General features: G+C 42.3%; 2 protein-coding genes across 6 annotated transcripts in view; one reads left to right on the forward strand and one right to left on the reverse strand.

Annotated features, from left to right (window-relative positions):
• COL6A6 (collagen type VI alpha 6 chain) overlaps positions 1-6,455 on the forward strand; it is a 172,983-nt gene extending 166,528 nt beyond the window's left edge. The window contains exon 37 of the mRNA XM_007166983.2: positions 5,977-6,455. Within this exon, the coding sequence (XP_007167045.2) occupies positions 5,977-6,229 (253 nt within the window). The 3' untranslated portion in view covers positions 6,230-6,455. The remainder of the gene's footprint in view (positions 1-5,976) is intronic.
• A 3,044-nt stretch (positions 6,456-9,499) lies between these two features.
• Positions 9,500-15,246, reverse strand: part of PIK3R4 (phosphoinositide-3-kinase regulatory subunit 4) — a 73,476-nt gene continuing 67,729 nt past the window's right edge. For 4 of the 5 annotated variants that reach the window (XM_007166981.2, XM_007166982.2, XM_057545062.1 and 1 more), the window contains 5 exons: positions 15,014-15,145; positions 12,054-12,154; positions 11,342-11,430; positions 10,928-11,036; positions 9,500-10,069 (listed from right to left, as the gene is read on the reverse strand). In XM_007166981.2, coding sequence (XP_007167043.1) covers positions 9,899-10,069; positions 10,928-11,036; positions 11,342-11,430; positions 12,054-12,154; positions 15,014-15,145 — 602 coding nt within the window. In that variant the 3' untranslated portion in view covers positions 9,500-9,898. The remainder of the gene's footprint in view (positions 10,070-10,927; positions 11,037-11,341; positions 11,431-12,053; positions 12,155-15,013; positions 15,146-15,246) is intronic. The other variant, XR_449735.2, reaches the window with a different exon arrangement.

Here is a 15,246-nt window from a genome sequence, read left to right on the forward strand (position 1 = left end):
TATTTTTAAACCCATATGTTTTTTAATCAAAATCACATTTCTAAATAACTAATAAGACAAAAATCATGGTGAAAACTTAAAACTACTTAGAACTGTATAATAATCAAAATATTACATGCCAAAACTTGTGGGATGCTTCAGAATTCATATTTTAGGAAAGTTTATAGTTTTATTTCTTATGTTAGGGAAATTTTTTTAATTGGCATACAATGTTATATTAGTTTCAAGTGTACAACATAGTGAGTCAACATTTATATACATTATTAGATGATCATAAGTCTAGTTACCATCTGTCCCCATTTAAAATTGTTACACTGTTACTGACTATATTCCCTATTCTGTATATTTCATCCCCGTGACTTATTTATTTTATAACTGGAAGTGTGTGCCTCTTAATCCCCTTCACCTGTTTCGCCCATCCTCCCTCCCCTTCCTCTCTAGCAACCACCAGTTTGTTCTCGGTATCAAGGAATCTGTTTCTGCGGGTTTTGTTTGTTTTTTTTGATTCCACATATAAGTGAAATCATATGGTGTTTGTCTGACATATTTCACTTAGTATAATACCCTCTAGGTCCATCCATATTATAAATGGCATTATTTCATTCTTTTTTGTGGCTGAGTAGTATTCCATTGTGTCTATATGCACCACGTCTTCTTTATCCATTCATCTGTCGATGGATACATAGTTTGCCTCCATATCTTGGTTATTATGAATTTTTCTGCAAGGAACATAGGGGTGCATGTATCTTTTCAAATTAGTGTTTTTATTTTCTTCAGGCAAACACCCAGAAGTGGAATTGCTGGATCATATGGCAGTTCTATTTTTAATTTTTTGAGGAACCTCCATAGTGTTTTCCATAGTACGTTAGGGAAATTTTTTTAAACTCTAAAAGCTAATGAGCTAAACATTGCTCTTAAGGTGTAATAGAAAAAAATATATACTAGGGCTTCCCTGGTGGCGCAGTGGTTGAGAATCTGTCTGCCAATGCAGGGGACACGGGTTCGAGCCCTGGTCTGGGAGGATCCCACGTGCCGCAGAGCAGCTGAGCCCGTGAGCCACAGTTGCTGAGCCTGCGTGTCTGGAGCCTGTGCTCTGCGACAGAAGAGGCCGCAACAGTGAGAGGCCCGTGCACCGTGATGAAGAGTGGCCCCCGCTTGCCACAACTAGAGAAAGCCCTCGCACAGAAACGAAGACCCAACACAGCCATAAATAAAATTAAATTAAATTAAATTTTTTAAAAAAGGTGAATGCTAACTTTATAAAAAAATATATATATATATACTAAAATTTTTTAAATACTTCAATAAAAAATACAGTTAAAAAAACAGAAATTAACACAACATTGTAAATTAACTATACTTCAATTTTTTTAAAAGATGTAAAAGCTGCTTTTTAATTTAAAAAATATATATATTTTAAAGCGATGTTATAGAAAAAAATAGAATATACCCAAAGAATGGAATAAGAGTAGAATTTACTTTTTAAAATATCTTAATTAAAAAAAATTTATCAGCAACAAAGGCAAAAGTTATTTTAAAATAATAATATACATATATATCATAGCCTTTGCATGTATGAATATTACTTATTTTTTAATTAAAAATCATTGAAATCAAGCAGTTAAGAGAGTGGGGATTTTTGGTGGTTGTTTGTTTCAGCGTAAATCATGCTAACACACGCATACGTGCCCCACATCTGACTGAAATCAGAGTGCCCCAGCCCCTGAGAATCACACTTAGACAGGTGCCTCTGACAGTGTGGCTTCTCCTACTGTGCAGTGTGTGCATTCCTGTGTGGCGATGGGGCCCAAGGCCCTCCCCCCACCCCCCGGCCCGGAAGCCCCAGCTCCAGAAGCTCCAAGAAGCCTCTCACCTCTCACCTGCTGGGAAGCAGGGGAACTGTCCAGCAGCAAATGCTTCTGAAGTCAGGTCTAAACAGGCCTGTGCGGTCAGTCCAGGAGGAGCAGAGCTCCCCCTGCTGCAGGTGTCTGGCAGTGTGGAAAGGGGCTTCGCATTTGCATGTGGATCAGGCTCCACATATTATAGATAATTGCAAGGGCAGGTGCGGGAGCCAGCCTATACAAATTAAAGACGTTTTTGGGAACCATTCCCACCCTGTGTTTCTTCCGGCTTCTGCACATTGCCCTAAGATACACTGGAGGCTCAGATTCTCCCACATACCTGGAATGGTGAAATGTCAGGAAATGCTGGGGCATAAGGAATTGAGACATGAAATCCACACTGCCATCAGTGACTCCCTGACCCTGTGTTAGGCTGGGACTCCCCAGGCCTTCTCTAAGTAACCAAAGACTATAATAAAAGGTAACAAGCACACGGCTGCTTCTGAAACTGCCTGCCTGAGCTCTTCAACAGAAGGGGTGCACAGGATTGAGGGAGATGAGAACACTTGGAGGCAAGAGGCCTGGACACAGGATGACTTGCCACGCGAGAATTAGATCATTCTGCTGTCAGATTCTGAGAAATACAGGTAAAAGCTTGTTCTTCTCTGGTAAAAGACACTGAACCAAACCACAAGCAAGAGACAGATGCCCACGGAGAGATTGCAGGGCAGCCTCTATGTAAGCACTTAGATCCACTCAGAGACAGTGAAAGCCTGAAAGCCACCTGCCTATTCATCCAGGCAGGCAAGCACTCGTGCCAGACTTGAAAGCGATGACAGGCCAGAACCAGAACAATTGAATTGTAAAAATGGACACAGTCGCCAGTGCCATATGAATACACATCTGTTGTAATTCTGCTTTCCAAAGTGTGTTTTCTAGACACACAAAAATGTGTATTAAGTTAAAAAGAATTCTCGAAACAAAAGTAATCTTGCCTGCATTTTCCACTCCAGTGTATCCAGTCAACAAATAAATGCAGCTGGGCCGACTCCTGGTTATCTGCATGGTTGAAGGAATCTGTGATCACAGAGGATTGAAATCTACAATTAGTTCCACCCACCACATTTTACCGAGTTGCCACATCTTTCTTTCTAGAAGCTTTACTGGTGCTGGGCACAAGTTGCAAAATGAATGGACGGTATTTCACTCCTGTTTCTTTATCTTGATTACGTATTGTCGAAGTTACCCATCAGCAAAGAAGTATCTGAACAATATAGAATGGGAGAAAGAAAAGCAGAAAGTCTGTATGATTCCCAGAGTAATCAAATGATTCTTATCAAATGCTTCTCCAATACCAACTCCACGTATGACACAGTGGAAAAGGTGGAATTCAGAGATGTGGTGTTTATCATGTTCAACCCTTTTAAGAATAAAAATATTTGGGCTTCCCTGGTGGCACAGTGGTTGAGAATCTGCCTGCCAATGCAGGGGACACGGGTTCGTGCCCTGGTCTGGGAAGATCCCACATGCCGCGGAGCAACTAGGCCCGTGAGCCACAATTGCTGAGCCTGCGCGTCTGGAGCCTGTGCTCCGCAACAAGAGAGGCCGAGATGGTGAGAGGCCCGCGCACCGCGATGAGGAGTGGCCCCCACTTGCCGCAGCTGGAGGAAGCCCTCGCACAGAAGCGAAGACCCAACACAGCCAAAAATAAATAAATAAATAATTCCCAAAAGAACTGAATGTTAAAAAAAAAAAAAAGAACAAAAATATTTGAGGGGAAAAAATAGCAACGCAATGCTATAGAAGCAATTACCAATTCAACAACTTTTTCTTAGCAAAGAGGGAGGAAGACAACAAAGATAACTAAATTTACTATAAAAAGGATCCAATGCAAAGGGAAAGAGAATGAGGGTGGAGGGGAGACACCAGTATAGACAAGATAAACTCAAGCCATGGAAACAGTATGTTCCAGACCTGAAAGAATGTCCCCTCACGATCTGTGGGGCTGTAGTTTGTGCATACAGACAGTTACAACTTTGGAGGATTTGAGTTCATAATATTTAGTCTGGAAATTAACAAGAAAATATAGAGAAGAGCAAAATGGGGGAAGGTGTAAGGAAATTGTATTTGCACTGGAATTTAGCCGTGGCCGCTGTTCTTGGTGATGGGGAGGAGTTTGTTGATCAATGCAGTACATCCCTGGTAGCACTGACACAAGCCCAGACATAAGAGTATATAAGGTGTGTAGGCCTCAGGGTCTGTGTGACGTGAATGGTAGGCTTCTCGGTTGGTTTGATGTCTCCCTTACCCTCAGCTCTCATTATAGACGAAAGAAGACTATGCAGTGAGTGTTTGCAAGAGAGAGACAAAGACAGAGAAAGGGGAAAGCAAAATAACTTTAAATTCTTTTTACATCCTCTACTTACTCATTTTCCAAATAGTGATGTTTTTGTGAGACAGATCAGATTTATAGCTGGATAAAGCAGAAAAATCCAAATGCAAAGGAATGGATCATGGTGAATATGGTGAATGTTGCCATTGTCCTCCTGGTCTCAACATTTCGGAGTTCTCATGACTCATCCCGTGACCACAATTCAGTTAGTTTCTCTTATGCCACCAGGCTCTCACTTATTCTAAAAATTTTATGAAGAGCTCATGTGCCAGGCTCCACATAGCTTCTTAACTTCTGCCCCAGGCCACCTGCCCTCCTGTGGTTCTGCACCCATATCCAGGTGCTTCTGACAGCATGACATTTATCATTTCACTTTCTTATTCCAAATATCTTGATAGGTCTCCATAGTGTCCTGGATAAAAAACCTAGTTGAGTGGAAGTCACACGGGACTCTATCAGAAGAGTTGATTATAGCCTCAGCTCTGCCTCTCCTGCAGCCTCACACTCAGTCTCCTCATCTGTAACCAGCAGACACCATGGGACTTCGATTGTAGCTCACAACAACATGGGTGGTTTTCGTCCTCATTTTACACCCGAAGAAACAAGGTTCCCTCTAGTTAAGTGATCCGCTCAGAGCTGCTCAGCTAGTAACTAGAGGACCTAGAATGTAAGAATGTTCCAGGACCCAAGGCTCTTTCCACTGCCTCCCTGTGAGATGAGGTCTGAAATGGCTCCTTTTCCGTGCTGTCCACTACAGTAGCCACTAGCTTTCAGCTAAATGAAACTAAAAATTCAGCTTCTTGGTCACACTAACCACATTTCAAGTGCTCGATAGCCACATGTGACCAGTGACTGCCATACTGGCCAGTGCAGATCATAGGACATTTCCATCAGCACAGAAAGTTTGATTGGACAGGCTAGGACTTCTGGTCAGCACTTGGCTTCTGATTCCCTGTCGTCAGTTTGGCATTCAAGGCCTCCCAGAGTCTGACCCCAGCTCCCCTTTATTGTTGGGTTACTCTTGACTCCCAACCAAACGCCTTGTGTGCCTGCCAAACTGGGTGCTATTTCTGCGTCCCCCACTGTACCTAACACAGTGCCTTCCATAAAGCATGAACATTTGGATGGATGGATGGATGGATGGATGGGAGGAAGGGAGGGAAGAAGGGGCATTCATTCATGCTTTCACTAGACAAATACTTGTAACTACCATGTGCTAAGCACTCCACTAGGTTCCTGGGGTTACTATGGTGACAAGACATGGTCTCATGACACTTTCTGTCTGGTATGGTGGAAGAGTGGGGAACAAATCACAAAGTTTACAAGTAAATAAAAATCAGATAGTGATAAATGTTAGGAAAAAAATAAGAGCGTGTTGTGCTGCGTGACTGGGACAGGGAAAACTATACATCTGGTGGTCTCTAAGGAGCTACCATTTGAACCAACATCTGAATAAACAGGAGCCAACCATACGAATTTCTGAGTGGAATATACTCCATGAAGAAGAAACTTTGCTGTTAAAATTATACTTTTGCATACTTTGACAAGATATCTTATTTGTCAGCTTCTAATATACCTGTTCAGTGTAAATCCCCAATTGAATCATCTCAATAAACTTACCCTGAAGGAAGCATGCAACAAGGAATGGGTGCATAATTATTTAGGAAGATGGGTTAACATAGAATCTGTTACAGTTGAAATGGTATTTATCTTCTATGGGGTTTCTCTTCTTTCATTGTATAGCTTTCTTCCGGGACCACATAAAGCTACCCTCAAAGAAGATGTATTACAGAAGGCAAAATTCTTTCAACATAAAAAATATCTGTCAAGAATAGCAAGAGGCAGCAGAGATGGTACTGTTCAAAATTTTACGAGAAACACATCCCGTAAAAGTGAGAAAGGGGTGATAAAAACGGCTCCCAAACAACATGATAAAGAAGTGCTCGAAGAGTTTAGCCTCAGGAAGCATAGTAAGACTCTGGGCTTAAATAACTAAATTCCTGAACACAACATTGGATGACTTTTACTTGGATTTCTGTCTGCATCCGAGGTCCGCTTTGGAGGGCAGAACAGGCCATAGGTGGTGGGTCATCAGAGAACTTGACCCCTTGCACTCTCTGGTATTAAGATATATCTTGTCCATTTATTTGACCATTCCTGATAATCCCTGATAATTCCGAGACTGGTATGTTCAAGAACTGTTATCATTAAAAGATGGAAGAATAAAAGGAGTCTTTTGAAAAGTCTAATGGAGATGTAATTTGAAGCTAAATGTTATAACGTGTATATGTGTATATACATGGGCCAACACTCATGAGTTTTAAATTGTAGGTCTCTGTCCAGTCCACTTTCTATAAACCAAGCCTTCTTTCTCAGCTTAGGACTGATTAATGCTCATCTATTTAACCAAAGGTTAATGTTTCAGGAGATCCCAACATTAACCCTAGAAATTGATGCCGTTTGTATGTCGTAACTTTGAAAATTTGACCTTCCTCGATGATTCCATTTCAACACACCCCAGTCTCTGTCTGGACTGACTGGATCGCCAATGGGCTTGTGCGGGAAGCTTTCCTTCACCTTGTGCAGTTGTTTGTTTGCTTGGACAGGTGAGAAACAGAAGGTAGTTTTTCCCAGCTACAAATCCTCCTTAACTCACTGAGAAACTCATATTTCCCCAGAACATAAATTATGTAGAGCCTCCTGCCTGGCCATTTCAACAGACTTTTATTCTTTCTTTCCCATTATTATTATTATTATTATTATTACTAATCCATGTATTCTTTAGACAAGAATAGTAAAGACACACATGTCGTGGGTGAAGCTCTGAGTTACCCATCAGGTAGCTCTTTAGTAAATAGTGAGCAGCACCAAAGAGGACGGGCAGAGCTCTAAAAAGCTTAAGTGCACACCGAGTTTGGAAAAGATAAAGGTGTCCATGTCTTAATCTACAAATCCTTATTGGTGGGGGGGCGGGGGCGCCAGAGATGCAAAACGAGATCAGAGTGAAACCAGGAAAGGTCTTCAAAGTGCATCTCTGGTGGCTCTTTCTCCTCACTCCCATCCAGACCACATAACTGATTTTTAATCTTAGGATAGGGCTAATGTTTTCAACAACTAGACACCAAAGTAGCAATACTTAATTTAGACATAATGTCAAATTTTAAGAGCTGGCTCCACAGTTGGTGGTAGTGGCCTGGCTGCACAGATGGCCATACTCTCCAGGAAGGGAGGGAGGCCCTGCGCGGATGCATGGGGCACAGGGTTACGGACACCAAAGACCAGCAGGTATCATCGGACTTCCTTTTCTACACCTCTCTTCATAAAACCTGGGAAAGAAGAGCCATCTGCAGTGTTTTTACAAATCACTTCTGCCATCCTTACCCAGGCAACTCCACAGAAATAGCTCCCAATGTCTCCAAAGAGCAAGGAGTTAAAAGGTTGTATCCATACTCAGGTAACACAGAAGAATAAAGCACATCAGCTTTCTTCATGTATCCTAAATGGTGCTTAGGAGTTCAGGAAAAATTTGTTTCAAGTACAGGAAATTGATGAGCAATATTTAAGAGGTATTTTAATAAAAGGGATTCTTCTGGTTAACTTTGGATTAAGCAAAAATTCCTTTCTTCTGTTTATTTTTGGAAATACCTTTAAAATGTTATTTGTCTATCTTTTTGGCATTGGTAAGTAAAGTACACCAAACAAATATTTCCTTGGTGATTGAGATTATTTTAGCATTTTGGGTCATCTTTTTAATCATTAGTAGGTGAGGGGTCTGAAGCATAGTGTAAATATTAAGTTCCTTTTAAAAATATTAATCCCTAATATTAGCATTTTCCATGATTTACCTCTTTCTCTTAAAGGGGAAAGTACCACAAACTGAGTGTAAATTAAACAAAACCCTATTTAAACCAAGAATCACACAAATAAGCAGTGATGTTCTTGATATAGAATTATAAATTAACTGACTATAAAGGACAATTTCTTCTATTATCTCTGCACTGAACTATGAATCAAATGTGTTAAAGAAAACCCCTGGAAGTCAAAAAAGGAAATGCAAACTCAATGTGGCGTCAGATTGTAATACTCAGTAACAATTCAACCAAATGACCTTTATAAAGTTGGGGGGGGGATTTTTTAAGTGGGGAGAATGAGTGGTAGGAAGATAGCGGGGAAAAGGATTACAGCTCCATCAGCATACTCCATCTCTTCCCTCAGCATTCCCCACGTTTATCAGTCTGTGGCTTATCTAATGGCTCCAGGCTTGGGGCCCATTTTCAGAACAAGTTTACGTCTCAAAAAACTTCCCCCAACCTCTGCAGACTCTAAATCTGACCTAGTGGCTAGAACCTCTATAAATATGGTCTTAGCACACATTAAGGGAAACAGCGGCACTACAACATGACAACGCCAATGTTAAATCTGCATATTCTATGGATCCACTGAGCTCCCCGGCCCATCAGAGCCCATCACTCCTGACCTGGACCTCTCTGAATGATGGGGTTTTGTGATAGTTTTATTGTTTACTTGTCTAAACACTAAGTGTGTTGAATCCTATGCACTGCAACTGTCATGTCCCATACTAAGTTATATAATTATACAAATTAAATTTTTGGAGTATTTCTTAAACAAGTATTTTCCCTAGACTCAGATTATCTGTTCAACTTCTTTGTTTTACAGACTCCTGTAGCTAATTTCAAACTAAAATATTCTGAACACCATAAACCCTTCTGCAAGTGGATGGCAATTAAATGTGGATGGAGAAGTTCCTGTGTGAACAATAATCGATAATTCTGAAGGGTTTATTTTAGTGGGAAAGACCAAATTTTGGTCTTTTAAAAATATAAATTTGGGGCATGTTTTTAACAGCTTAATCTTTTTATTTTTCTCTTTTCATGCATTTAATAAATAATATACACTGGATAAAAGCAAACTGATGGGCCAAGTTTCAGAATTTATAGTAGAGCCTACAAAAAACAGTAATGATGACCAAGAAGAGACACACTACTCTGGAGCTGACACACAGGAGATCAAGTCTACAGGGTTAAACATCTAATAAGGCCAGCTCTGAAACTGGAAGAAAGATAGATGGGCTGGAGCAGGAAGCATGATACTGAGAATCCAGAGACCTGGACATAAGGCCTAGTTCTTTCACTGAGTCCCTGCAACACCGGGTCCATGTCTTCAGAACACGTGCTGCTGGAGAGGTTATTCTTCTGCTAATGTTTACTGTTAAAAACACCAACAAAAGCAAACAAAAACCCCTTAAGATGCTTGAATACAGTTTATTGGCGGTTTGAATAGCATTTTTAATAGCAAAAAAAATGTGTTTACATTATAATAGCTTACAACCAACTTTCAGTCATCTTTTTTAATACAAAGTAAACTGAGATCACCTAAGTCTTAGCATTTTAAATTCCTCACCTCTATGATATATACAATAAGAAAGTCCCAGATACTATTGTCTGGCTAATTCCAGCTGAGATATACACAAGTATGCCAGCAACTTCCTTAACCACCTTGCATGGGATTTGTTTAATCATGAAACAGACATGATTCTGAAAACTAAGCAAATGAATCTGTGTTCACTCTGTTCTCTAAAAATACTTTTTCTCTTGAGTTATAGTATATTTATATATTTTTACAAATTATACAAATCACCCAGTTTTCATTTCCAAACCTTAACAATCCCATCTCTAGAAGCGGTCACGATGAAGCCCTGTGTTGTCTGGAACGTGGCGACATCTGTGATGATGTCGTGGTGACCCACAGGCAGAGACTCTGGGCCCTTCCGAGGGGCGTCATCACTCGGTCCCACCTTCTGCTTATTCTGAATTTCCTGTTTGGTGGTTAAAAGTCAAGGAGAAAGCCAGAAGTTAAAGGCTGTAGCACATTCTACTGCCTGTCCGTCCTCCTGCTTCTGAGGAATACTGTTCTTGTTTAGGCTAGCCCTCCCGTGAAGGAGTCGCACTTTCACAAAGACACTGAGCAGAGAGAGTTCAAAGTGATGTTCTAGGTTTCCGGTCACTGGACTCCACAAGTAGCCACTTACAAATACGGAAAACTTACAAATAGGCCAATAATCTGTGCATATTACCTCTGTCAACATCAAAGAACAAAGGGAAAGAACAGAGAGGCAGAGACAACCGGGATGTGGATATAAACACCTGTCAGACACTCCAGCCCTTCTGAAGCTCACTGTTACTTGTGACAAAGGAAGCCCCTCATTTACTGAGCACGTACCCGGCCCAGCACTGGCAAGTACGTCATCTCCTCTGCAGCTTCTGCCTAACTCAAGAACACAAGCTCTTGAGCCCCACCAGCCAGGTGTGAATCCCAGCGCTGCTGCTTACTAGCTGGGTGACCTTAGACGCGTTCAATTTCGCTGTGCTTAACTTTCTCATTTGCAGAAGGAAAATAATAAAGGCACTTCCTTATAAAGTTGTTTTAAGGACTTGGCAAGTGTTTAAAGTGCTTATTTTGAGCAGTGTACTTACACATGCACTTTCTATGTTCATTCTACTTTAATAAAAGTTAATTTAAAAAATACAGAAAAGTCAAGACAAAATAAAACATATTTTTTAAATTCAAAGAAATAGTGCCACTCTTGGCCATGCCATTTATTTGAATCAACATGATATTTATGAAAGCCGTTTTTGTTCCTACAAAAGTTGAAAGAAAGAAAGACTGCTTATACCTGGACGACTTCGGTGCCTTCAATGATTTTCCTGTAGTAGGACACAGATGAAGAACTAGTGCTTCCTGCAATGACATAGGACCTCTCTGGGTAAGCCAGGTCCCAAAACCTGGGGTAAAGGAAACAACTGGTGATAATCTCAAAGGAGATGGGGAGGGACTAATGACTACTGGCTGACACTCATCAATGCTAGCTTGTTCTCTTCTGCATTAGGAAAAGACAATCTTCTAGAAGAGCCTAAAATTAGTTACAAATGAAGAATTAACAGCTGTCCCTGCAAGAAGTAGATGATGTTAAACATCACACTATTGCTGGTATCTATAATAAACAACACCTAGTGGTAACCGCAGTATCCATCCACATTTTATTACCTTTCTCCTTTCAAGCGTTGAATATGAAGTGTCTTTACTGTACCTTATTTTCATGTCTGAGCCAGCTGTTAGCAGGATGGGGTTCCCATCTGCAGGACTACAGTAGAGACCGTGGACACTGTGAGGAGAAGGCTTAAAGGAAATAAAGAAATAAAGAGTCAAATAACAGACACCAGTGTAGCCCATAAAGGATGTAGCCGTTTCTAGAGACAAGTCAGCTGTCTGTGGTTAACTGAAGAGACTAGAAACAGATCATGTATGTCTCAGATCTTCTTTCTTTGGGAATTTAAAATGCATTTGCTCTATATCATCCTGAATGAAGAAGCAAAGCCTGTTCAGCTTCCTAAAATTCTCTATTTGGGATGAGAAGGACCCCAACTAAAGGAGAAAAAAAATCTTTCCTACCTTCTGCCCCAACAAAGCACCCTTAAAAAAGTGTGTATGAGGGGTCATGTTCCATTTTTTTAATGATCTAAGCTTTAATCTGTGCTTTTCCTAATTAACCCATATCTTACTGGGGTTCCAAAGAGACATCAGAAACCTTATGGAGCTGGCAACCAAAACACCCACAGAAGCAGACACCAGTAAGCGGGAACTGGAAAGCACACGGTAGCAATGCCCACCTAATACTTAGTAAAAACCCAAATTTAAAACATAACCCCAAAGCCCAACAAATATCATGTTTGGCAAAATGCCTGAAAGTGCTTGGGATGTGGGAGATTATGTTGGCCTTTATAATAAAAACTGGAGCAAACCTGTAACTCAGACAGTGGTGGTGCACCACTGGCCCAGAGCGTGAACCTTCTGTCGCCCGTCTCCATGTCCCACATGGATACTTCATTGTTGCCCTGGACAGCTGAGGGAAACAGGCCAGAACGTTACTCAGACAAGGTCTCCGCTCTTAGGGATTGATGTCTTGGTAGAGGTAGTCAGCCTACAGCCATTTCCATTTTTTCCCATCCTGCAAGAAACACTCACGAATACTTTTAAATAACACTGTGACCCTGCCACCACACTGGAGTGCAAAAAAGAAATGTTTTTTATAGCCTACTAGTCAATATTTACTGGTGTCCAGCCAAGTGGAGAGAAGTGGAGGGTGGAAAAGCAAAGCATAAACAGACTCTGCCCTCAAGAAACCTACAGTCTAGGACTTCCCTGGTTGTGTAGTGGTTAAGAATCCACCTGCCAATGCAGGGGACACGGGTTCGAGCCCTGGTCCGGGAAGATCCCACATGCCACGGAGCAACTAAGCCCATCTGCCACAACTACTGAGCCTGTGCTCTAGAGCCCGCAAACCACAACTACTGAGCCCACGTGCCACAACTACTGAAGCCCGTGTGCCTAGAGCCTGTGCTATGCAACAAGAGAAGCCACTGCAATGAGAAGCCCATGCACCACACCGAAGAGTAGCCCCCTCTCACCACAACTAGAGAGAGCCCGCACGCAGCAACGAAGACCCAACACAGCCAAATAAATAAACAAAATAAATAAATTTATTAAAAAAAAAGAAAAAAAGAAAAGAAACCTACAGTCTAGAAGGAAAGAAAAAAATATAAGACAATGAGCACAAACAGAGAGAATGCAGAGTTCCACCTGCACTCAGGAAGACAAAGATCACATCCAGTGGGTGAGAATCAAGGCCGCCTCATGGCGGTGTCGTCACTGGGATGGAAAGAGCAAGTGAGGCTGGAGACACAGGTGGCACATGGATCACTTCAGGCAGAAAGGATGGAAGGAGTAAAGCACACACACCCATGTCTGGATGCTGTGGTCTGACTGGAGCACATCTGTGACAGGAAGAGTGGAAGGAAGATTCTAGGGAAGGGAAGCTGCAGGCCTGAGAGAGGCTTTCTTGAAAGTAATTTGGAGCAGGAGAGTGACAGTACCCCAGGCTTCACTCCTTCATTAATATTTATTGAACCAACAATGTTTACTATGAACCAGTCACTGTCCTAGGCACTGAGGAAAAGAAGGCAAATAATGCAAAAAAAAATCCCTTTTTCACAGAACTTACATCCTAGTGGTGACAACCCCCCAAAAATGCAGAGGCCCCAGAGCAGGAATGTGCTTAGTTCAAGGAAAAGGCCAGGAAGTCCCTGTGGCTGGAGCCCCATTTTACTGCACTGTGTTCTACGATGTCTCACACCCACACCTTTGTAAATAGTTCCTCTGACAATAAGTCCTCCTCAAATTATCCTACCTTGGGTATGCCATGTGTTTCCTGTTGGAACCCTGACTGATCAAGAGTGTCAGTGAGGTAGCAGGGACAGATCCCATAAAGCCTCTGGGCCATGGTGAAGAGTTTGGCTGTTACTTGAGAGCCACTGGAAGGTACTGAGCAGAAGAAAGAACAGTCTTAGGTAAGAATAAAAGCAGGGAGTTACAAGGATGTTGCACTAATAGGGACAAGAGATTATGGCTGTTGGGACTAGGGGGACAGTGATGGAAATAGTAAAAGGTGCTCAATTCTGGACATATTTTAAGACAGAACATGTACAACTGGCTGATGGACTGGAAGTGGGATGAGAGAGAAAGAAGAACCAAGGACAACGCCAGGCTTCCTCCTGAGCTTCGCGCCTGAACGCTGCCATTTCCTGGGACAACACTGCGGGGAGAGCAGGCTTGTCTCAGGGGAGGAGGTGGTGCGGGGCAGGCGGCTGGTGGAGAGGAGCCAGGTGTTCAGCTTGGACAGGTCAAGTTTCAGTCGGCTATCAGACATCTTAGGGAAAACTTTAAACAGGCACATATAAAAATCTGAATAAATTTGGTACTATTTTGCGGGTTGACTGGATGTGCTCACACAGGGAGCCAGTGCAGAAGGAGAAGAGGTTCAGACCAAGACTGAGCCCTGAGGCCGGCTACAGCTTATAAGTAGGAAGACGAGGAAGAACAAACAAATCAATCAACACAAGAACCAAGAGTGATGTCCTCAAAGTCAGGTGAGGAAAGTGTTTCAGACAGAGGAAGTGATCAACCAACCAAGTGACAAATCACGTAAGATGCAGGCTGAGTCATGGCCATTGAACCTGGCAGCACGATGACCTTGACACAGCAGCGCATGAGGTGCACCGTGTGGATGAGAAGGGACCAGGAAGAGCCTAGAGGCACGGGGACCAGTGAGGAAACATAAGAATAACGAGAGCTACCACTTATCAAGCACTCCTTGCATGCCAGGCTATGTGCGTTACACGTGCTTTCTGAAATTCTTACAACCTCTGCTAGCTGAGTATTTTTAACCACGTTTTACCGTTGAGGAAAATGAGTTTCAAAGACTTGCCCAACTGTCTTGCCCGAGAATCCATACAAGAAAATTTGAATGCCCAGTAAGAGAAAGGGAGGGAAGCTTGCAAGAAACTCAACAGAAATGGCAGCTGAGAAGGATGACTCAAGGCTTCTAACTTAAGATTTCCAGGAAGACGGTGACAACTTTAGCAAAAATAGGGGACACAGGAGAAAGAAAATAAATGGAGAGGAAATGGTGGTAGACAGGAATGGAAGGTGGTAGTGTGATTGATGAGATCATTCTGAAACATGATAAATAAGAAATGACAATGAGATATCAGTGGTGGGAACTTATTCCATAATCGGAAGTGAACAAAAGCAAGCATTTGGCTCATATGTAAAATAAAACTCTAAGGACATGAGTCTAAGCAGCAGGGGGTTCTGCACTTTCCAAGAAAGGCCCCCAACCCCGAGAGCCAGCCCTCCCTCTTACCTGCGATCACCCAGGACTGGTACAGCGGGTGCATGGAGAGGCGCCGGATGCGGGCCCTGGAAGGGTGGCAGTGACTGGAAATGGGCAGCTGGAACCGCATGTCCCAACACGCCATGGTGCCACTGCTTGTCCCTGAGGGGAGGAGAAGTCCAGAAGGTGACCACCCATGGTAAAGCACAGCAGGCTACAGTCATCAAGTGGTAATTCGCGAGCTTCGTACGGATGCGCGTTCA

This window comes from Balaenoptera acutorostrata, chromosome 4, assembly GCF_949987535.1.
Source record: "Balaenoptera acutorostrata chromosome 4, mBalAcu1.1, whole genome shotgun sequence".
In the NCBI taxonomy this organism is placed as follows: Eukaryota; Metazoa; Chordata; class Mammalia; order Artiodactyla; family Balaenopteridae; genus Balaenoptera; species Balaenoptera acutorostrata.